This window comes from Spea bombifrons, chromosome 2, assembly GCF_027358695.1.
Source record: "Spea bombifrons isolate aSpeBom1 chromosome 2, aSpeBom1.2.pri, whole genome shotgun sequence".
In the NCBI taxonomy this organism is placed as follows: domain Eukaryota; kingdom Metazoa; phylum Chordata; class Amphibia; order Anura; family Pelobatidae; genus Spea; species Spea bombifrons.
The window spans coordinates 74,023,774-74,047,660 of NC_071088.1; the positions used below are offsets into that span (position 1 = coordinate 74,023,774).

A 23,887-nucleotide genomic window follows, 5' to 3' on the forward strand; every position below is an offset into this window, starting at 1 on the left:
TTTTTTTGCACACCTGTTACCTTTTTTCAAGGTACACTGGAAATGTCATGGTTGAGCCAAGTCCCTGATGACCTGGCTTTTTGGTGAGGATTGTGGGTGGAACATTTAGTTTCTACATCCCCCTGTAGACTTTGGTGGTCCCCATCTCTGGATCAAGAAGATCCTACCATAGAGGGAAGCAAGGGTCTATATATCCCTTTCAGTTGTGTAGCCCTAGAACAAAGGCTATGAGTCCTCTATGGCCTTCTAATGGCACTGGCGCCATCACCAACATGGTTAAAGCATGACACCTATGGCTTTAATATTGAACACAGCATGTGTTAAGTAGTCTTCACCCACTTTATATTAAAGGCTGACACCCATTTATAGGGGTGAATGCATAATGTATAAATATGCCATATTTATACAATAAATAATAAAAACAAGACTTTTTACTACACATTCACATGTATGTATGTCAAGAGATGAAATGTACCTCTACTGTGACTAGCCCATACAGACTCATTCAGCCAGAGCTGTGATCTGGACTGATCCATTCACCGTTTGGGGTGGGGTGCAAAACTACTGTTCCTAGATTCCCCGGTACTGTCGCGTACCTGCCGGGATTCCCATTTCCCTTTTTGAGTGGTTAGCTCGCTACCTATCCTGTCTTGCTGATATCCGAGTTTACCCTGATACGCAGGATGTTTATTTATATATATTTGAGCGATCCACCCCCTCATACTGTGCAGTGCCTGATCCCGGCCGGTCTGTAAGCTGCACAATCCGCTCAGCTGCTTCAGGGAGGGAGAGAATAGACAGATATACCGGAGGTTGGTGTACCGCGGAGAGACTGTGGAGAGAGAGGGGCACACCGGGAACACAACAGACACCGGACATCACACGATACACCCGGAATATACATACACCGGGGCACTGGAAGAATACAGCCTGATCCGGAGACAGGACACCGACACACGGTAACACATAGATAAAGGTGTGTGCATATAGTAGACTGCCTGTCTATAACATATATATATATATATATATATATATATATATATATATATATATATTTGTTTGTTTCAAGTATGTGGGATATAGTCTTAATATGATGTAAAGATCTATCTATCTATCTATCTATCTATCTATCTTTCCTATTAGTCTAATCCCCACACATACTCGACCCTAATAAATTGACCTAAAGGCTTACATTCAGAACTCCGAATTCATTCAGTTATTATGTAAGTTGTCATCATGTATCTAATAGTACATTTCATTTCACTTTTGATTTTTACAAAGTTTTTAGGAATGGATCAGTTAGTTGATCCTTTAATCTACAGACGGTGTGAAGCTCAACACAATGCAGTTAAAGGCTTTATCCCACTATGATTATATGATCCGCCATCATATTAACTTTTTTGCCCCCTCTGTGGCTGTCCCTCTGGCGCTACTAATATAAACACACTATAGGGGTCAGTTCTGCTATGTTGTCATAAGCATCTGTCCTGTTTATACATGTAGATGGATGGATAAGACAGATGACACTGAAACTTTATGTTAGCACAGTGAGAGAATTTAAACATACATAGGATGGACATAAAGCTGCCCTGAATCTTAAGGCCAAAGACCTGTTAAGGTCTGAGTCTTTACATCAGGAAAAAATGGACTAGGTGGGCCGAATGGTTCTTATCTGCCGTCAGATTCTATATTTCTATTGAAATGCATATCCCCAAATGTAAACCTCATTCATGACACGGGATGAAGCCCCTTTCTTTCCCTGAAAGGGTTAGTGACGGGTTGCCCGTCTTGTGCACCCACAGCCAAAAAAAGAGGGGAAGTCTCTTACTCTCTCTCCGCATGGACCCCGCTCCCCAAAGGGGTCACATCTGCCGGGTTTGGTGTGCACAGAGAGTCTGCACACGCCAGCTGTGCTGAACAGCTGCAACCGACCCTGGGATAATCCAAGATCAGCCAGCCGGTAATGAATTCCCCTAACACGCAGGGAGGAGGTGACACGCGTGTGCTGGACACTCAGGCACACACACACCAGCATCTCAGGAACGTGTGCACACGCATTATAATGTACATGGTTCATCCTGTGTCCATCCGAGCCCTTTTACACAAATTAACATTGCCGGGCTCGTGGTTAAACCAGAAGCTTTACAGTTTTCCCAGGCTGCACAATGGCAATTAAATGGAGCCACACTAAATATTACTTAATCGACGATACTTAATTCACTTTTCTCTAGCAAGCCAATTAAATTCTGTACATATTTGACATTTCAGTACATTGAGTGACAAATACTAGATGAATAATTGACATTAAGGACGCCTAGCAACAAGACCGTTTATACATGATCAAGAGTATATCGAGTGCTATACTGTAACCTATTTAGGTCAGGGTATCCTTTCATAGTATTTATATGCAACAGCCTTAACCCTATGTGTATGTATGCGATTGGAACTATTGCTAACCATTTCCCTGTAAGGAGAGTGAGCAAGGCTATGTTTGCCAGCTCTGGAACGTAAAGGGTTAAGTACTATGTACATGGAAGGAGCTGTTCCCAATTTCATCAGGATTTAAGAAATCCTCCAGTATCTATTGTATTAAAAAGGGAGTGGAAAATCTAATAGAGGCAACACTTACAATGAGTACCTTGGGTGTGCCTGCTTAAATTTCAGAATCTTAAACCACAGAGCTCCAAACCAAAGCTCTTGTTAATGAAGGATTGGCATGAATAGTACACATTTCTCAACTGGCTGGCTAACATGGTTATTGCGTATTTCAATTAGTGTCTTCATTGAGAATCTGCAGTGTTGTTAGAAGATATTTGATGACATTTGATGTAACTCTACGTCTCCTCATATGCAGTTTTTCTTTTGGGGGGGTGCACAGAAGATGGGGAAGCAGAACAGCAAGCTGCGGCCAGAGATGCTGCAGGACCTGCGTGAGAACACAGAATTCTCTGACCATGAGCTGCAGGAGTGGTATAAAGGCTTCCTGAAAGACTGTCCTTCCGGCATTCTTAATGTGGAAGAGTTCAAGAAGATCTATGCCAATTTTTTCCCATATGGAGATGCCTCAAAATTTGCTGAGCATGTCTTCCGCACGTTTGACACCAATGGCGATGGGACTATTGATTTTCGTGAGTTTATCATTGCCCTGAGTGTTACGTCAAGGGGGAAATTGGAGCAGAAACTAAAGTGGGCATTCAGCATGTACGACTTGGATGGAAATGGCTACATCAGTCGGGAGGAGATGCTGGAGATTGTTCAGGTAAGTGAAGGGGGTGAGCCTAGGGTTATTGGAGCCTAGGTGCAGCATTTGTAAATAACACACACTAACACTCAAACTCGCTATAACACCATGTGCTAACAAACACTCAAGCTTACAAGAAGCATTCACTTAAGCATACATAGACACTCTTCCGCTCCCAGGGGCTGCTAACCCTAGGATCAACCTTGACACCATACACTCATACACACTCACACTTAACACTGTACATTAACACACACACTAACACCACACCTTCATGCGCATGCTTCATTGCACACACACACACACATTAACACCATACACTAACACACACCCTCTCCTTCTCCCATTCCTCTATTACCTCTTCTAGTCTCCTTCTCTTCCCTTATACCATCTGCAGTAGAACGTTTCCTCCTCTTACCTCATACATGGAGCCCTTATCTGTAGTGCAGCTTGCACGCTGTGCGCGAGCTGCCGCTACTACCACACGGGTTACATTTTAAACTCTAAGCCCAGTCACTAGGTGGGATGTATAAGTACACTGTGTGCGCAAGCACATCATATCTCCCAGAAATGTTTTTCAATTTTTGGTCATCCTTGCTGGTACTTTGCAAAAATAAGACTACACCTTCCCCTTTAATTCTTCATCATAGTACAATGTACATTAATAGATAAATGCATACATAACAGACAGTAAAAACCCCAGATACCATAGATATTTTATTATAACAAAAAAAACTTTAAATGTGCGAAATGTCCCTTCCAACGAAATCATAATCATTGGGTACATATATATAAAAAAATTGTTTTCATTTGACAGATTTCATATGGATTGCAGGACAATTCAGCATGTTTAGCTGTCTAAATGTTTGTTGCTAGGTGCACCCGTTTAGCTTAACAGCTGCCTCACCCTCTGTTGGCACAGGCGTTCTGGATCTCATAGAGCAGCATGCATGAATAGAGGCCTCCTACATGCGCTCTGCTCCAGGAATTACTGGAAGCCACTGCATACTCAGTACAGAGCATATGGGCAGCTACGTGGGCCAAACACACTGCTTGTTTCACGTTGAAGACTTGAGATATGTCCCGCACATTCACTCTGCACGTGTGTCACATGTAATTATTCTACAGGTATATTTCTCCAGTGCCTGGAGTGGCTGTAATTTCTCCCGGGAGACTACTTTTCCTGCAAATGCGTTCACACCCAACAATTCACAACTTTAGAAGCAGCTGGTGGTCACAGATCTAACATGTATAAAATAATTATGCAATCAGAAGACTTTCTCCTGTCATGCGCTTTAATCTAAAAAGCATTTTGTGTTCTTGCAGGGGTTATGTACAAAAAAAATAGATTTTCGTCCAACCAGCCTTTAAGTGAACTATATTTGGCTTTGAGTGCGCTGATCTTTTCTTTTTATGTTGATTTAATACTAAAATCCTAACTGGTTGGTAAGTTTTCACGAAAAGAATCATATTCAAACTGAGTTTGCAGAGATTTATGTTGCAGGGGGTGTTTCATCATTATTTAGTAAAACCCCTCAATGTCTACGACTGAATTTAGAAGGACTAAGGTGGCAACAGGTGTTTATTGGTTGTTTAATACTACGTGTGAACAATTTTTTTTTGTTTTTAGGCAATTTATAAAATGGTTTCTTCAGTAATGAAAATGCCAGAGGATGAATCTACACCAGAGAAGCGTACAGAGAAAATTTTCAGACAGATGGATACAAATAATGATGGTGAGCAATTCTAATGATCTGTATTGATGGAAGGGGGCACTGTCTGCACCACCATCTGCGGGAATAAGGGTCTATATTTCATCTTACTATGTTATTTGAATGCTGTCTTGTGATTGGTAATGTTCTGTATGCCCCAGTGATCTTCTTTGCCTTTCCCATCGTGATCGCTGCTTTTCTCATGACCTGTTTCTTGACTCTCCTCTGTAGGTAAGCTCTCCCTCGAGGAGTTCATTAAAGGTGCCAAGAGTGACCCATCTATTGTACGGCTACTGCAATGTGATCCAAGCACGGCTTCCCAGTTCTGAGTGTTTATGCATCATGGGAAAATGTCCATTTCTTCCAGAGGCAGTGCCAACGAGAGATACTCTCTACTCCATACAATGGCCTGTCCCAGAATCCTCTTGGGCATTAGATGGACATGAATGCACTGCCAGTCAGTCAGCCCATTACCCACCCCCTATTTATTTATTATTCTATATATTGTTATTCTGTATATTTTATGGAGGGACAATTGGGGTGCATGGAGTATTTGGGCTCTAAGAGTGGGTGGGTGGGGGGTATTGAACAGAATGAAAGGGGCCAGGGCCACGTTGAGAGAGCGTTACAGATGCTGCATAGTAGGGATAATTTTGCAGCAGCAGCAGTATTTTGTGGTTCTGATCCATATTGCTTGGCAGAGGTGCACAGCAGCCACATTAATGTGAGCTGCAACTTTGTTGCACTAAACACATAAAATATCTATGCACGTTCCTTTTGGTAGGGGTAGGTTTAGTGTATTTTAGTATCAGGGGGGAAAAGCTGCATGTAAATTTGTTGCCCTTAACCCTCCATTGCCAGGTGATCATTTCCAGATTGATATATCTTATTTATATAATGCATATATGTACATAGCCCAGAATTTAGGAACACTACCAATGTGTAGATACAGCACAGTATTAAAGTGCAGTTCTTCCAGTCCGTCTGCTCATAGGCATATAAAAAGAATGAACTCGGATAATATGCAAATAGTAAAGCATATTGCACACACCTCTATACGTGTATTCATCATAGCTGCTACTGATGGATGTACAGTTACCCCTTATAGGATAGGATGTTAGGTTTAGTATGGGCTATGTACTATGGGGCTATTTGTAGAGGGTGGCGCTTTTGAAAAGTTTGATATGTAAATGTAATGTATCTTCATATTGACATCTATACAACCTTTGTATACATTTCCAAAATTCACAAGAATTTCCCTATAAAACACCAATTCCTGACATCTATGCCTGTGACTGTAGGTGCGATTATGTTTTGCAGACAGGTTTATAGATTGTGAACAATATTTTTTTGGAAATTTCCACACATTTAAAAAATCTTGGCACACTTAATGCAAAAATATATAAAAAAAAAGTTGCAATTTGTTTAGAAATTAGTTATGACTTTTGCAAAATGAATTTATTGCTAGTTTTCTGATAGCGCCACCATTTATAAATCACCTCCTAAGTGTCAGGGAGTGCCTGTACTGTCTACTGACATGTAATGAACATACTTGCTTCTTTTACTGAATGACTGGCTCGTCATATAAAGGTAACCTGTCCACCACACCCCAATGTACCTTCACACCTATACCAATCCAACAACAGGGGCCTCACAAATTGCAGTTTGGTTTTTTAGACCAAGTTAAATGCTTCTATCACGGTATGAAAAGTACATTTTGCAAAACTTTGCACAAATTACAAAACTTTGGCACATAATCCCTCTGTGTGGACTTGATTCCTGGAAGATGTCGCAAATGAAAACTGATCTCATGAACCACTGTGAAACCTCTGATATTAGAGCCTGTTGTCAAGACAATGGGGGTACTGGATATAATTGGAATAATCAGCATGAACATATCACTGGTTGCTATGGCAATTTCATCTCTCTGTACCTGAATTTTTCATATAAATAACGCCCAGATTGGAAGTATATTACCCTGTAGAACACCAACAAGATCTACATTTTAGTCATATATTACTGGCTGCATTAGAAATGACTGACAATGTTACATAAATACTACCCAGTAGTGTATCCCTCCATTTGGTAGGATAGTTTTTTGTGCAGACAGGTTTACACGGCGGCCGTACTTGCTCCTGCATCAGACCTCTCCTTAGAGAACATCCTTTATCACATGACACCAATGGAATCTTGTCCTCTACCTCAGATGTTGAAGGGTTCTCTGCAATTCAGTTTGTGTGTTCAGTCCTTGTGTTACAACCGTATGGGTCAGTTGTCACAGCCACACACTGCAACTTTCTTCAGGATTTAACCCTTCGTTTTCTGATTCCATGTCATTCGCTACCTGTGCAAATTGTAGCTTGACCTGACAAGGAAAATTATAGGAATGATTTATACTCATGCATGTATGAACTTTATATGTTTGTGTAACAACTTGAATGTAAAGATGACTATAGATACTGTAAATTTCACTTTCCCTGACTGAGGGTACATACTCTGGACACGGGTGGCCTTTTCTCATGAGACACAGGCCATTGGCTCCAGCATGACTGCTTCTTGCACTCCTACTTAACCAATGGTTTTCCATGCAGTCATAATAGGTGTTAAAAGACAACTATTTTCATGGCAGAACATAATAAAGGCTTGATTTTAAGATGTGCTCCCATGTTAAAAAAAGGACAGCTCCTCTCCTGATGCTGACCCTGTTTTGGAATGATCTACAGGTGGTGGTGTCACATAAATGGATTGGGCAGTTGTTTTTGGTCATGATTGATCCTTCAGTCCCAACTGAAGGGTGTCCAGGTATGACAAAGAGTTATCATAAAGCTAAATCTCTAGACTATATCTACAAAACAAAAGCTGTGAGCATGTGAAATACATTCTGTTATTTTGTGTATATTTAAATCTATTTCATGTTCTAGAAAAGTATCGTTGCAATTGTTTTGCTTAGGGCCCCTTAATACCTAGACCCACCTAGATGATACAAAATGCTTTGTCATTCAGCCTAAACTGTTACATTGCCTGTGTTTTCTTTTTTTTTTTTTAAACAATGGACATTTTAGCTAAAACAATGTTCAATGCTAACTTTGACATCATTAAAATACACTTTGAGAAAGAGTACTCACCTTCCTTCTTCTCCTCCGTTTGTGGCAGAGGTAGATATCCATTAGGTGAAGGACAGTGAAAAAACACTGGCAGCTGAACACAACCTCTGTGATATCCAGTAAGATGGATAGTACCCAAAGACAAAGAGTGGTGCTCTGCAAAGAAAGAGCGTTAGGGAGCTGTAGTCTCCAATTGTGCCTCACAAGAAAAGAAGGGCTTTACAGAAAATAATACCTATAGTAGATAAATCACAATATTAAGCTGCCATACCTGAATCCAAGTGATGACTGGACAGGATTGTCTAGTATGTTATGGTTTCCTGGTGTACTGGATATTAAGGGGTTGCAGGTGCACATAGTACATGGCATTAAACCTGTGAAATGTGTCCTACACGTGTTGTGGGTGGGTGTGGAGAAGGGCTGTAGTGAGGAGGACACTCTAGGGCCCATATAGAGCAATCACCATGGCAACCAATGGAATGCACCTGCTGACTGCTCCAATTCTAGCATGTCACACCAGAATTGTCCTGTTTTCCTTAATATGTGCCCAGACGACCTACTATATTTCTCGGTAACCATGTCTAATAGGCTTAAAGCTATGCGTCCATCACCTATTGTGCAACATGTACCTTTCAATGTGTCAATGGAGCATCAGACTCCATAGATTATTCTCATGATGCAGGGCATGTATATCTATCTCTTTCTGAAAGGTTTACGGTCATCCTTAATATAGATAGCAGACATCACTTACATAGATCCGTGTTGGGTCAAATGGACACTCGTATGAGATCTGAATGAGTTCCAGGTCGGCAAACGTGCAAGAGGATAGCAGCGTGCTACCCTGATTTACCACAGTGATTATAATGGAGATGGCGATACCAATAGTACAGGCAGCAGATAGCAGGGCATTAATTATGCTGAGTACCACTGCTGCCCAGCGCTGAAAAAAAAGACATGGTCAAAATGCATGAAATAAGAACAAAATACTGATGTGAAGAGCAATAAAATCTACTAGAAACTTCATTATGAGCACACAATTTATTCTCACCAGAGATCTATGTTTAAGGTATCGAGATAGGACAATGGCCACGATCCCACAGGAGATGCTCTGATATAAGATAAAAACATAGTATTAAAGGTACATACTACATACAACACAAACAAGACTGAAATATTACTTGTTCTGAAGATTGAAAATTGAATATTAACTACAAACAAACCTATATGTCACCTACCAAGATTGCAGATACCACAGCTGTGATGTTGGCTACGGAATATTGCACCGATGCTGTGTCCTGAAGCCTAGCCACGTGTCTCAGGACTAGTCCATGGACAATAGCCCCCACTATAAAATTCAGGTGCCCGACAACAATCAAGCCCAGGCCCTGTTTCATTAGAATCTTCCCAAATGGCGGGGCTTCAAGTGTTCCTGCAAAACCATTGAGTAATACGTCAAATATTGCAACGATCAGTAAGAGGGGAAATAAATAGCATTTACTAGAAACATAGATAAACATGTATCTTTAAATATATTAGTATTTGTGTGTTAACAGGTTTATTCGTGTTTTGTTGCTATGTCAACCCATAAGTAAACAGTTTTGTTGCAATAAAAGTTATGTCCTTTCCTCTCGGTCAAAGCAAAGCATGATATCCTTTCTAGCTCAATTGCCATATTTGCTAGGTTTTTACCCCCCAAAAAAATCTTAAAAAATGACCTCATCCTATAATCTGGGTTGTCTTTTATTCAGACCACAGATGCGCGCCACCAATCCTCCAATATATCACTTCCCCCGATCCTTAGAATCAGCACTATTTTAGGGACTACATATCCCACGATTCTCAGACTGTCTTTAAATTGACCAAGCATCATGGGACTCTTGTCAATAATAATAGCCAGGACTAGTTAATCTCTCATGCAATTATGGCAAGATCCATCATATTTATGTGCTGGCCAATTTGCTATATGGTATCAATATAAGCAACAAAATGGCCACCACAGGGGTTGCACACTCCCAGTAGAGAGCTCATAACAATCTGCCAAGGGCGCAAGTCCATGCAAACGCACTGCTCGGCTCTGTCCTATCCATTAGAAAAGGACAGAAAGCATCCAGTCCATTGTTATCTTGGACATGCCCAAACCTGGGAACTCTCCGGATGTGGCCAGTTGAGTGGGCAGTCCTGGCTGCATCCCGCAAGGGTAGGCTCCGGGAAGCTCCGGGCCCACAAGTTCCCAGGTATGGACATGGCCAGCGTCTGTATATAGGCCTGGACGGGCCATCTGGAACACTGGCCGCACGCTATGTGAACATAAAAACGTAGTGTCTCATATCCAGCCACTACTTTAGGTAGTGGCCCAAAAGTCTTTAAATCAGAGGAGCATAGAAGGCCATTGCCCCTGCATTTGCTCAAAATGAGCATCTTCATGTTAGATTGCACTTCATGAGGAGTGAGCAAAGCTGGATAATTTATGTGAAAGGAAAGGTGACCTGCCAGTCCATTTGCTATGCCTACAACTCACACTACATTAAGCTAGAAAGGTGGCACTTGCAGTGGCACCTGAACATGGCACCTGAAATATCAAAAGTTATGAATACTTATGAAACACAGAACGGTCTTAGAGCTGTGGCTTGTACGAGCCTAGAAGGTGATTTAAAATGTCCTTTGAAAAGCTGCCTGGAGAGGCTTGTGTAATAAAACAAAATGTTTATTGGGTGAATGATCGAAAAATGGATTGGGCAATGGGAAAATAGCTAAATATCAAGAACACTGGGCAGGAAAAAGAAGAGATCTAGCACTGCTGTGGTGGTTCAAGTCCACCATTAAGCTGGCCTACTCACCACTAAGTAGGGTGGCAGTTCTACCTAAACTGGGCTCTGAAGCATAAACTGCAGGGGATGCATCATTCTTATGTCTCTTTCAGGGACTATGTAGCTTTAGAATAAACATAACGTAATTATTAACAGACTGTTGTTGTAAGGGAGGTCACTGAAGTTTGCTAACCGATAAGGGGCTTTCACTTGTTAATAAATGTTGGGTGGATTAGTGACATTGCCCCTTTTTTTGGTAATACTAAGAGTAGTGGCCATAGCATGTACTGAATATTACTCGTTAACACGATCTCCCTGTGAATCATACTTCAGGAGATTCATTATCTCCAGTTAGATGCAAAGTTTCATTTATGTAGTGATATTGAGCAATACTGGCCCCCAGACATCATTTCCCTTAGCTTTTTAGGTGTCACAGGGAAGTGACACACACACACACACACACACACCAAGAAACAAAGGGTTAAACAATAATGTTTATAAGGCACTTTGCACGTATGTAAAATTTTCAATCACTGGGTAAAGTTCACAAAACAGACAAAACAACGTCCCGGCTTTAATCCAAATCACGTAGATCTGGAAATGTATACTGTCGGTGATAACTGGAAAGTTTTAGCTAAACAAATAATAACAATACCAATACTGTCATTTCTTTAGTATGTGCATTAGGTTATATGCCTCCTTAATCAACAACACTTTCCGATTAGCTATAGGGCATAATATTATTATTTATAGTTATAACGTAGCGCCATCATATTCCACAGCGCTGTACAATGGATAACCAGGACATAACAAGTACAATCGAGCAGTTTTACCAAGGGCTACAGTGCAGGAGAACTTTACGAACCCATTTGTCCCACTGACGAAGTGTTTTGCTGTAATACTAATAAGCAAGGCAGAGGGATTTATTGTCATTGAGATTGTCTATTGACAGGCATTGCTGCCATACAAATCTACAACGAGATCAATACAATTACTGAAATGAAGTGTCTTATGTATTTAGTTTATCCCAGGATCCCAAGATGCCCTGTTACCATCCCCAATGAAAGATCACTTACTGGGTCCGCACATGGTGCCTGCTGCCCCTCAGTATGTTTGTCTCAAAACTCCCTCTCCATGTACTGGTCCCGGTCTGGAATTTGTAGTCCCTCCCATGGAAGAGGCGCAGCTCCTACCTAGTCAAACCGGATTAGGAGCTCCTCCTGCACACGGGGGTGACAAAATAAAGGATTATAAAAAAAAATCATTCATTTTACAAGCTGTTCACACTGGGCTGCTTCGCCTTTACAGGGTTTTTATTTTTAGTTCCGCTCCTGAGTTATTCCCATGTTTTAAATATATATGTAGGGTATGGTATATATATTTATATATATTATATATATATATATATTTATATATATATATATATATATATATAAATATATATACACTTATAAAAAAAAAAATATATATATGTAGGGTTCATTGCACCATTGCATTGCTTGCTTTATTGATACGACTGCTTCCCCTTCTACATAAATGCGGTGAAAGCGTTTTGCTGATGCCGTGCTCAATATTAAGGAATTCGGTAATTCGGTGATGATTTGCCAAGCTGAAGCCCATTAGCACTGGATGCCGAGATGAATGAGTTGATGACGGGGTATAATGTGCACGGTTGTAAATAATGCTTTATAGCGAGAATGTGTGTGTGTGTGTGAGTCCAGTGCTTGCAGATGTGTGTTTTGTGGGCACCTATGATCTTTGCTTGTGAGAGGAGGTAATAATAGTGACTCACCAATCCTGCAGTAAATGTCTGTACGTCAGTCATTTTATTTATTTGATGCTGTAAGAGATTTCCGTGTTTATGCACATTTGTGCCCTGACATATATAGGCTTTGTTCCACCCAGAGTTTTACTAAGTCCTGCATTCGTGAAACATGTGCAAAGTATTGCAATGCATAGGGGTCTATTCACTAAAGGGAATTCACTGTTCATTACGAAGAGCCAACACTAAAAAGTTTCTCTAGCAAGAAGGTTTGAGCTGGATCTGCTTAATGCATAACTCAATGAGTGAAGAGACTTTGAGTAAATTCCAATGGCTTAACTATACATTATACGGGGCCAGTCAAGCCCTTTCTGAAGTAGAAGCTCACTGGGATGGACCTTTGTAATGTATAGTGAAGTCAAAGAGCTGAAACACAACTCCCCAGCAAACTCTTTAGTGAATAACCCTCTTTATGTCAGCGCAGGGTCCGAAATACACCTATTCGGTATTTGGAGGATTTTCATATTAGCTGTAAATGAAAGTGAAAAAAATCGTTTTACAGCCTTGCACTCAAATATTTATACATAAAAACAATGAATAGTACACATCTGGAACTATAGAGACCATAGGTAGCCGGATTTATTATTTATTTTGTAATATACAATTCCAACATCAAAATTCTATTAAATATTTAGTACTATTGAATAATGAACAGCTCATAAGAAGCAGATCTTTATAACCCTTCAGAGGAAAATGGTGAACGCGTTCCTTGAGCCAAGTAAATGCACAGATTTATGAGGCTCTTGGCAGATGCATAAAATAATATGCAGGTAATGTACCCATTATGGGGAAACCTGGTAAAAATAAGCCACGTTACAATGCAGGGAGCACATATAACCTGAGATGGCTATGGATACATTCTGTCATCTGACTTCATAGCTGTCAACTGTCCCAAATTTGCAATGTCTATGCTGTCACTAAGTTTCATGCAAAACATGACAACCTCTACGTATCATGGGCTAAACGTCACATGATGGCGCAACGTCTCCTACGTATTCTTTTTATTTATATGGCATATTCTACACGTGACTCAATGGTACCCTGGTACATTGTTGGTATGTCACAGTCAACCATGTAATAAACTTAACCCATTCATTGTGCTAGCAACTCTCCTATTTTCCATCTATACATTTTTTTGTGTGAATAGAAATAAAAGAGCATAATAATTGTTTAACACCCCCCCTCCAGCACATCCCAGTATAATGGAAGTTATAATGGAAGATTCCCGCAGTCATTAGTCATGAAAAAGGGAGTAGTACAGTAGCACAGTAGGGATTGTCAACGGGGAGCCACCTAGACTAGCGAAAGAAAAGAGAGTAAATATCAGTGGTATTTTTTAAGACACAGTCAATAGCATTGTGTAGCATAGGAGCAGATTCCACAGTCTATATTGTTTAACTAACCCCTAGGCACAGTAAATATCCACACCAAATATATATACCCTTTGAACATGTGTTTTGTACGTATATACACACCGATGTCATAACATTATGACCACCTGCATAATATTTTTCTTTTATATATATTCTCTGTTTATTGAGCAGGTTAAAATATAGGCTACATGAACAATGGAGAGGTACAAAATCAAGATGTTACCGAGAAGTGAAGAACATACAATGTTACATGAGTCCCTAAGATACACAAGAGCGTGAGACTCGTCATGACAAGCCCAGCATTTTACCGGTGATCAGAAAGAGCTGCATAGATTATCTCGCGTAAATGTATGGTAAGATTGGTTCTTGCAAGACTTAACGGAGTCAAAATATCCAAAAACAATTAAGAACATTCAAACATGAGGGCTCCGAAAGCGCTTACTCAAAAACAAAATCAAAATATAAAAGAAGAGAAATGCCAAGCCGTCCAAATAGTTAAGTATAACGTTATATAGTAATGAAGTATACCCCCAATGGAATGCAAAAGACAAATATACCAATAAAGAACAGTCAAAATTTAAGTTCCGTCCGTTGTCCCTACCTGTCCAAGAAGTGTCACCATTCAGGATGCCTTTGGGGGTGATGATGATATAGGGGTAGTATTTAAGTAAGGGCCAAGGATAACCTGAAAGTCTGTGGGAGTGACAAACTCGTGCCACCAAAACCACCTCCTAGTGTGCTGGAACCCCTTCGCTCTGGTCGACCACACCAAGTCCTCCATCTGTGCAATGAAAGTTATTTTCTGTAACCACATGTGAATCGGAGGGACCACCTGCATAATATTGTGTATCCTGTCGTCTCCAGGTGAGCGACGCACACGTACCCGGCCATCCACAAGACCATGCCACCTTCTTGCATTGCTCCATGGTCCAGTTCTTGTGTTCATCATAGGCACTTTCGGTAGTGAACAGGGGTCAGCATGGGCACCCTGATCGGTCTGCGGCTACGTGGCCCCATACACAGCAAACCATGATGCATTGGGTGTTTTGACACCTTTCTATCAGAACCAGCATTAACTTTTTCAACAATTTGAGCTACAGTAGCTCTTCAGTTGGATTTGACCACACAGGACAGCCTTCACCTCCCTTGTGGTGGTTAATAAGCCTTGGTTGCCCATGCCCTGTCGCCTGTGGGCTACTTTTGATCAGTACTGACCACTGCAGACCGGGAACACCCCACAAGAGCTGTAGTTTTTGAGATGTTGACCCAGTTATCTAGCCATCATAATTTGTCAACGTTGCTCAGATCCTTATGCTTGCCCATTTTTCCTACTTCTAACATATCAACTTTGAGGATGAAATGTTCACTTGCTACCTGCTTCCCACCCATATGTTATGGTCATCGGTGTGTGTGTATTATATATATATATATATTTATATTTATATATACACATACACTTTATGGACAAAAGTATTGGGACACCTGACCATTACACCAACAGGGACTTTGATGACATCACATTCTGAATACATAGACATTATATAGTTGGTCCCTTCCTTTGCAGCTATAACAACTTCCACTCTTCTGGGAAGGCTTTCCACTAGATTTTGGAGTGTTTCACATGGGTGATACAGGTTTTACCGCTTTACCTTCTGTAAATCAAACGATCATTTAAAAGCTGCATTTTGCAGTTACCCATGTTGTTTTTGTCTTATATTAAAATTAGTTGGATCAAATTAGTGAGACAACTAAGCAAAATTGAAAAGAAATGTTTTTTCACAGCACCATATTTATCTTGGATACACACCAAACACATCCCCTGGAGAATATATATGGAGGATCCGGTTTATTATATTACAAGCATTGTATTCATGGTTACTGTCTGTTAAATGTACACCATTGTAATCGGAGATGCCCAATACATTCTGTCGAGAGATTGAATAAAAGCAAAGCTTCTCCCCTCACATTACCTTCACCTGCAAAATCTCTTGGATTTTTTTTTAAACACAATGAAACAAATGTATGCCCTCACGATTTCCCATCTAGATTATTGCAACATCTGCTGCCTTGCTTATAACAGACCCACCACTGGTTTCCAAATCCAAACTCACAACCCCTAACTACAGAGCCCTATATCGTTTCCAGTTCAATGACTGCCCGGATTCATTTTAACCCATTGTTTCCAATCTTGTCACTTAGAATTATATCATTGATTTCATAAGTAGAGGCCTAACCACGGGGCAGAGTGTTTGCCCTATCCTGTGCTCATTTCATAAGAAACAGGTTCTACTATTGCCATGCGCCATCTGGGATCATTGCGACAGCATCATCTTATCCAAACATCACCACTACCTCTGGGAGAACTAAGAACAAATAATCCACAGAGCATTAGCTGCAGCTTTGTTGCCATATAAAAACACTTCTGACAATTACTTAGTGAGACATCATATTGCTTCGGAATTGTTTCCATGATTCATTTCACTCGTTTGTACAATGGACCTATCAAGCTCTAAGAAAAATGAACAATTGCATGACACCCTTCAGTGGTAAGATATTATATATTACACAAATATACACACACACACTACATCTCAGCATTACTCTCAAGCGGTCCAGTTTAACTCCTTCTATTCAGTGTTTCAGCGCTAGTAGATCAGGATCATACACAACTGATTACTTTGGACCAATAAATAAAGATGTATGTTTCCAAGCAATATGAACCGTATGAACATATAGTATCAAACAGGTTACAGGTTAGGTTTTTGCTAAGAGGAAGAAGAAGAAAAAAAAATACACACCCATAAATGGAGAAATGGTCATTTACATAAAACCATGCCAGGCTCCAAAAGCATACACAATTTAAAAGTTTTATTCTAGACATGACCAAAACCAATCACTCAACTTAAAGGCAGAACAAAAATAATAAAAAAAAAAAAAAAAAACTCTGGACTTTAACAAGATGTCGATCCAGTTTTATTTTCAACAATTCCTTACAAAGGAAAACAAAAATCAGATTCACCAAATTCCCTGCAAATATTACATAAAATCAGATTACCTATACATCCAGTTAAAGCCAATAAATTAGAGAAATTTACAAGAGCAAGACAAAGCCTTTCACAGTGAGGTGCAAACATATTTGAATGCTCAAGACAAAGCATTTGGGAAGGGTTTACAGCTGAGCTGCGCACTAAGTGATCCGGTCCGCTCGTAGTAGTATTAGGAATTTTCATTAGGGGAAAATTAGAGGGGGCAAAAAAAGTCACTGTGTAGAAGAATACTTCCTTCACACGCGCACCTCTATGAATTCCATTTTGGAGAGCCCCTCTTCCCGGGCGCAAAGGCCTTCCTGTTGAGCACACATCCGAGGAGGTGGGCTTTCACGAGGAGGATCTGGAGGGGAAGGTGGAAGAAGGTGAGGAGAGTCGTATTCTTCTGACGCCAGGTCAGGGACATCATCGGACTGAGCATCAGAACTCTCCAAATCACTACGGATGCTTTCAGGCTGTGCTAGTGTTATGTCGCAAGGCGGCATCTGATCCTTGCAGGCATCATCATCCTCGCCCTCCACAAGAGGGGCTGCTGTATGCAGAGATTCATCAGTGCTGCTCTCACTCATCAGCTGGTAGCGGGAAGGTTTTGCTTCTATATGAACTTGAATTTCCAGGTTATTTACCTCCCTGCAAGATGTGAACAGATAAAGGGTAGTCATTTAACCCTCTGCGGACAGTGTAAATGGCACATAAAGGAAATTCCAATTTTGCAGGCAGACAAATAACAAAAAATACAGCACGAGTTAAAAAGCAACGCAACTCAAGTTGTGGGTGTTGGCTTTGATATTAAATACTATATGTGGTGAAAATATAAAGCCATATGATTATTATGCAATAATAGGATTACTATATGCAAATATTTTATATGACACATGATTTTGAAAGAACAAGCTTTAAGAACGCTCACCTCTCCTGCGGGTTGTATGAGCTGATAATGGAACCAGCCATGGCTCTAGTACTGGCGCTATCACTCACGGCACCCAGGCTAACAGAGTCTTTCTGATAGGTCTCTTTCTGCACGTCTGCTTGAACCTCCAGTCTACACAGAAAGTTGTATAGTAGGTAAGTGAATGTGTTGGGGATTCGGGAAGTATATGCCATATGGCCATTTAATCACCAAGGGATCTCTACTGTGTCAACTCTGAGTTAAGTGTCTCACCAATTACTGTAACATTCATAATTTGAATTCTGCATTGTGTTTTACTGCACTCAAAAAAATGGGTGTTTGGAGGAGAGTTGGACATTTTAATACACTGATAGTACACACTTACGAAGGGTCAATGCCAACAATCTTCAGCAAAGAAGTAGTCTGAAGGCACTGAACAATATGTAGGTAAACATGGCGGCAAGATTTCTGGAAAGCCATCTCACTTCTTGAACTGCGCATTATGCCACTGCAGACAGCATGCGGTTATGTTCATTGCTAAACCCTGGTGTAAGGATGTCAACCAGCACACTTTCAGTCATGACCTGCTGGCACAGAGCTACAAGGATTCCCTAATTTAATCTTAATATGTTTCATGTTTAGCCATTTAAATTTCCGTCCTAGGTTCCATTTACTAAAGTAAAGCTGTCTGTCATCCAGTCTCGTATCAGGAGTGACAGCATGTGTTCCTACCTGCAGTACTTGGCTCGGCCTCCACTCAGCATGCCCCCACTTAAACTGCCACCAGAGAGAGCTGCAAAGCTGGCGGTCTCGCTGTAATTTCCCTGCAGGACACTCAATCCGTCTGTGGGGCTCCCGCTTGTACTCAGCACACTAGTCAGACCTTCCATACTGCTCTCCCCAATACTTGGGTTCTTCAGTGCTCTCCACGCATCTGCCACTATAGAAACATGTCGTTATAAACACACCGCAAAGCAATCCCCTTTGGCTACGACTATTATCTTTGAGCAATTAATGCTAGTTAAAATCAATTTTAAGGATACCAAAATATATATTGATTTGTTCAATGTTTTATTAATTTATTAAAAAAATGCAAACATTCTGACTACTTGTAAACGCATACACATTAGATATACAGGGATTATAGTAACCAATAACAAAGCAATCATTCAATAAAAAAAAAGAATAAAAAAAAAAGTGCAGAATGTGCAGGCTTAGGACTCTTTACAAAGCAGATAAAATGTTAAGCAGTTACCCGTGATTGGTCCATCCTCCTCAAAGTCAATCTTCACTCCCTTGCCATTTGCGGTACTGACCCCACAGCCTCCACCACGGCACAATGAGACTGGCACCACTCCATACACATATGCAAGCATAATGGGAACACCAATGCCTGAAATAAATCAAAGAATGACTTGGAAGTGTCCTGCTCTACTAAATCTCATGGCAGCATCCGTAAACAGGATTTCTCTTTGAATGTGGCAAGGTTCACAAAATATGACCAACACTTACCCACGCTTACTGCTGCCACCACGGGTGATGCAATGACAGACAAGATGACACCGCCAGTGACTGCCAAATTCTTCTTGTGTTTAGAGGTTTTCTTATTCTCAAAGCGACCATGGATCTGCAGAAAAACATGCCTTGGCTATTAAATTGCAAATTACATTTTATTCCTATGGATCATCTTTATCTGCTAACGTAAATACTGTCAAGAAATAAAAAAAACTGTTTTCTAAAAATGTCCTAAAGTTTCAGGGTTTATCATAACAGACCTTTCTGCCGACATAGACCGGGATTCCAATGACCATGGCAGGAATTGCAATTCCAGCAATAAGAGATATGCCTACTGGAGCTCCTATGAGTGTGCCCAGCTGCCAGATTATTTTCTTCTTTCTGCTCCATGGCTTCTTTCCCCAGAATGTACAGCCTGATGGGCTGTGAAAGGCAAAATGGAATCTTACCGTATTTCAAAAGAACATGAACTAAGTATTCTAAAGTGTATATTTTACAAGAGAATGAAATTCCGCATGTGCTACTGACCTGAGGTAGTGGAGGTCGGAGATCTCTTTCATGCACAACCAGCAGAACTCACAGCCACAAACTGCGCAGGTCATGTGATTACAGCTCCCATCATTCATCTTAATAATGTATGCACTGCAACGGGGGCAGGACTTCATATCATCAGCTGGTGGGGACATGGACCAAAACTCAACATGGGTTCCAATACCATTACTGAATGTACACCTAATAATAATCAGCCACCCGAGCCTAAATTAAGACACCCAATAACCGTACAATACTGCCACCTTTATTATTTTACCTGAACCAGATTCCTGTCCATAGCTGATCCCAGAAGGGTGCTTCCGCCTCACACCGAGAGAGGATGCCCTCTGTTGGCGTGCCATGTCGCAGGTTTGGTTTGGGTGCCACACATGCTTGCAATGGTAGCAGAATTCTGTCTGGCATCCTTCCCTCTCACAAACCAGTCTGGGGCAGCTGGCACAGCCATAGGCAATCACAGCATATCTGGAAAGCAGAAAACATGTCAGTTTTACATATTACCAATTGAGCTGCTTCACGTGTAGTCACTGGACAATTTAATGGTGCTGTTCCACCTAGTCTGCTGAACTTAACACTACCAGAATGAGTATTCCTGGCACTGTAGGATGCCCAATCTCTTCCAAGAAATGATTATTTAAGTGTCATTTCATCTCATTCATATTTTTACCAGGAAAGGTTCAAACAAGAATATTAAAATCGCCATCTCCATACACCTGGATAAACATATTAGTGCCCACAGTTCATATTTATTGACTTATATTGCGGTGCAAAGGATTTATTCGACTATAAACCATACCTAACCATAGTGATAAACTATTCCACCAAGTTCTTAGTCTATCAGTTCACCCCTGAAATACAAGTTGCCGTTTTCTTACCCCGGCAGTTTGCCACTCTGAGAAGCAAGCTACCAAATCTCTTTTTCAGGAATATTTCAGAGAAATGTTTAAAAAGCCACAAAACGACATTAAAAAAAAAAAAAGTTGGGGTGCAACGTCACATTTTCTGATGTCTTGTTATGGGGTTTGACAATTGTCAGGCATCTCCCATACTTTGATATTATGAATCGACTCCCCTTCCCCCTTTCCCTGCAGATGTTTTTCCATTGCTAATCAGCTTGCAATTATACTCCTAGCGCAGGTGCTTATTAGCAGAGCCTTAAGTAAACAGCCGCATTGCAAAATAGAATAAGCGGGAGCCAAGAATGTTTTGTATAATCAGGGTTTCCGCGTGCCAGGCTTTAGCATGACATATGTGCCTGTCCAGACTGACAACGTATGCTGCCATGATTAGTCCATACTGCAGATGCACAAAACCAGCGCCAGCCGACACGGTACTGGCCCATCCTGTTTTGTTGGGAAGGGTTCCCACTTAGCCCGCGTGAGTCATGTCTATTTTAATCAAGCTCATTGTGAAGAATCTGTAACGTCTCCAGCTGCCTAATAACTAGGGGTCCGGCCGCGTACAGCGGGAACCTGCAGTGGGATACACCTGGTATACTAAAAAAAAGCATCAATAACTCATTTACAAATTTTGTTCTTAGAATTCCATAAAAAATCTCAACTTCTAAAATATAATTTTATTTTAATATAAAGTGTGATATACATATATATGAATAAGACACTTAAAAGCGACCATTTATCACTCACACCCATGCTGTTAGAGTGTAAGCTTGTGAGCAAGGCTCTCATTATCTAATGTATTGGTCTCTCTTAGTCTGTCGATTCTAGGTTTGTCATACTCCTTGAATGTGCGTATGGTGAGAAGAGCTGTGTTAATTATCGGTGCGATATAAATGAATTACACGGCCAGGCCCAGATAGGGGATAGTGGCCATCTGATGACACAAGCGTGGCAGAAGCCTGGGCATACCCAACAGGTGGCCACACTGCAGCACCTGATCTGCTGGATGAGTATAGAGCCATGTTGGCATATGCCCAGTATGCCAGTTAGCCAGACTGGGCCAGTACACATCGCTAACACTTTACACCGAACATCTGGCACGACGTACACACAGGACAAACGCTAGATTGTAAGCTTCTCAAGCTGGATGTCATACACCATGTCCTGTGTAAGGTATTGCATAATTTTTATAAAGCAAAATAGAAATATTTAGTTAGTATATCTGTTTAATGGCTAGTAAAATGTGAAACCCCTCATATGTTGTCAGATCGTATAGGGGGCTGCAAACAATACGCCTCGCAGCCCCTTCTAGATAACAGGTGTGTGGGTCACGACACGGCGCTGATCTCTCACCCGCAGTCCGGGGCCGGGCACCACCTGCAGTCGGGATCCGCAGCCAGGCAGCGCCGCAGCAGGAATTCCTCGTACTTGCGAGTGAGTTGCGGGTCTCGCAGGATGGCCCGGACATGCTGCGGGCTGAGGCGTTCGGCACATTCCGGGCAGCGAAGGTTCACGCGGCTCTCGGTGATCTCAATCCGTAGATACTGGCGGAGACAGCGCAGGCAAGATCGGTGGCGGCAGCTTAGAAGCTCCGGTAGCTCCTCTGGGGGCTGACGCACCAGGCACAGGGGACACTCCAAGAGGGAGTCTGGGCCAGCGGGGGGAGACGGTGGTGGAAACACCGAGGCCGGTATCGTAGGTGGAGGAGGGGACGGAGGTGGGGAGGGAGCTGTGGGCTCAGGGACAGCGCGGCTTCGGCCCGGGAACACATTTGGCAAGGATAGCAGAAGGCGTCGTCGCCGGGCCCCAGGGCACGGAGGAGGCTCCGCGGAGCCCTCGGTCATAGCGGAATACCGGGGCCGCCAAACCAGGAAGTGAACGAGCTCTGGGTTGTTGCTGCGCATGTGCGCAAAATGCGTTTTATGAAACCACGCCCACGATTTGACAGAAGCATGCGTACTAAAGGGCGCAAGGAGACAAACGGCCATACTAGTTGAGGGGACATGGTACGAGGCCGTGACAGTCTCGTACGTAATACGGGATGGGACTTTCACCTCCGAAGTGACCAGAACGACGCTGTCCAATAGCTGCGCTAAAAAGGACTGACAGAGCCATGCACTGCATGATCACAGGCTATTGTATTCTAACCTGATTTATACCTCGTATAGTTAGGAGATTTAACTCTAAAAGGTTTTTTGTAGCACTAATACCGTACTTTTTTTTGCCATTTTTACCATATGTGGATTTAATAAAAAATCCGCTTTTCCGTGCTCGATCTACCCACGCAAATTATACATTTCTGTTTTCCAGGAAAAAAAAGAAACATACAAAAAATAATTGTGAGTGCTAGTATAGTAAAAATAAAAAGGTGGCCAAAGGTTATAATTTATACATGTAGGGCAATGGAATGAAAGGGTTTTTGTTTTGTTTTTTTTAACTGATTTTAGTAGTGCAATATGGATAGAGATCCCTTTGTAAATCATATGTCGCAATAACATCACTGAGCTTGCTGCATTGTGTATTCTCCATTTATTTTATTTTTGTTTATATTTCAAATGTTGTTTCTTACTTTCTTCCATCTGATCTTCCCTGCACTGATCACACTGTGATCAGCAAGCATAGACTTACATTGCTAATCGCAATGTGTCCGATCACTCAGCAGGGGAGCAATTAGAAATGGTCTTTCCTGTCCAGTGACCTTCCAGCGGACGTCAGCAGAGACGCCTATTGGAAGGGAATGTCCCACTGCGTAATTGGTCACTCCTTCTGTAAAGGCATAATGTTGCTCATTAAACGTGATCGGTTGGCAAGAAGCGCTTCTGCTGATGGGAGAGTCAATAGACAGCCTGATCCTCTGTGTAGCACCAGGGCTGTAACAGTCAGGACAAAGTATGTCTTAGTGGGCTTCTTAGCACAGCATTTCAGGACA

General features: G+C 41.5%; 3 protein-coding genes across 5 annotated transcripts; 1 reads left to right on the forward strand and 2 right to left on the reverse strand.

Moving 5' to 3' along the window:
* Positions 1-683: 683 nt before the first annotated feature.
* Positions 684-5,322, forward strand: HPCA (hippocalcin). 3 transcript variants are annotated; one of them, XM_053454793.1, is made up of 4 exons: positions 684-976; positions 2,882-3,259; positions 4,872-4,977; positions 5,185-5,322. In XM_053454793.1, the coding sequence occupies exons 2-4, from the start codon at positions 2,882-2,884 to the stop codon at positions 5,280-5,282; spliced, it is 582 nt and encodes a 193-aa protein (XP_053310768.1). In that variant the 5' UTR covers positions 684-976; the 3' UTR covers positions 5,283-5,322. The 3 variants fall into 3 exon arrangements, with proteins under 3 accessions (XP_053310768.1, XP_053310767.1, XP_053310770.1); XM_053454792.1 differs by having other exon boundaries at positions 684-959; positions 2,879-3,259; XM_053454795.1 differs by having other exon boundaries at positions 684-959.
* Positions 5,323-6,361: 1,039 nt separating this feature from the next.
* On the reverse strand, positions 6,362-12,057 carry TMEM54 (transmembrane protein 54). Its single transcript, XM_053454791.1, has 6 exons — positions 11,941-12,057; positions 9,293-9,486; positions 9,106-9,165; positions 8,809-8,997; positions 8,079-8,213; positions 6,362-7,318 (listed from the first exon to the last, which is right to left on the reverse strand). The coding sequence occupies exons 1-6, from the start codon at positions 11,951-11,953 to the stop codon at positions 7,229-7,231; spliced, it is 681 nt and encodes a 226-aa protein (XP_053310766.1). The 5' UTR covers positions 11,954-12,057; the 3' UTR covers positions 6,362-7,228.
* Positions 12,058-17,009: 4,952 nt separating this feature from the next.
* Positions 17,010-22,938, reverse strand: RNF19B (ring finger protein 19B). Its single transcript, XM_053454774.1, has 9 exons — positions 22,312-22,938; positions 20,319-20,524; positions 20,039-20,183; positions 19,771-19,933; positions 19,508-19,622; positions 19,251-19,388; positions 18,728-18,935; positions 18,017-18,148; positions 17,010-17,736 (listed from the first exon to the last, which is right to left on the reverse strand). Exons 1-9 carry the CDS (start codon positions 22,860-22,862, stop codon positions 17,343-17,345), a joined length of 2,052 nt encoding a protein of 683 aa, XP_053310749.1. The 5' UTR covers positions 22,863-22,938; the 3' UTR covers positions 17,010-17,342.
* Between the last annotated feature and the right edge of the window lie 949 nt (positions 22,939-23,887).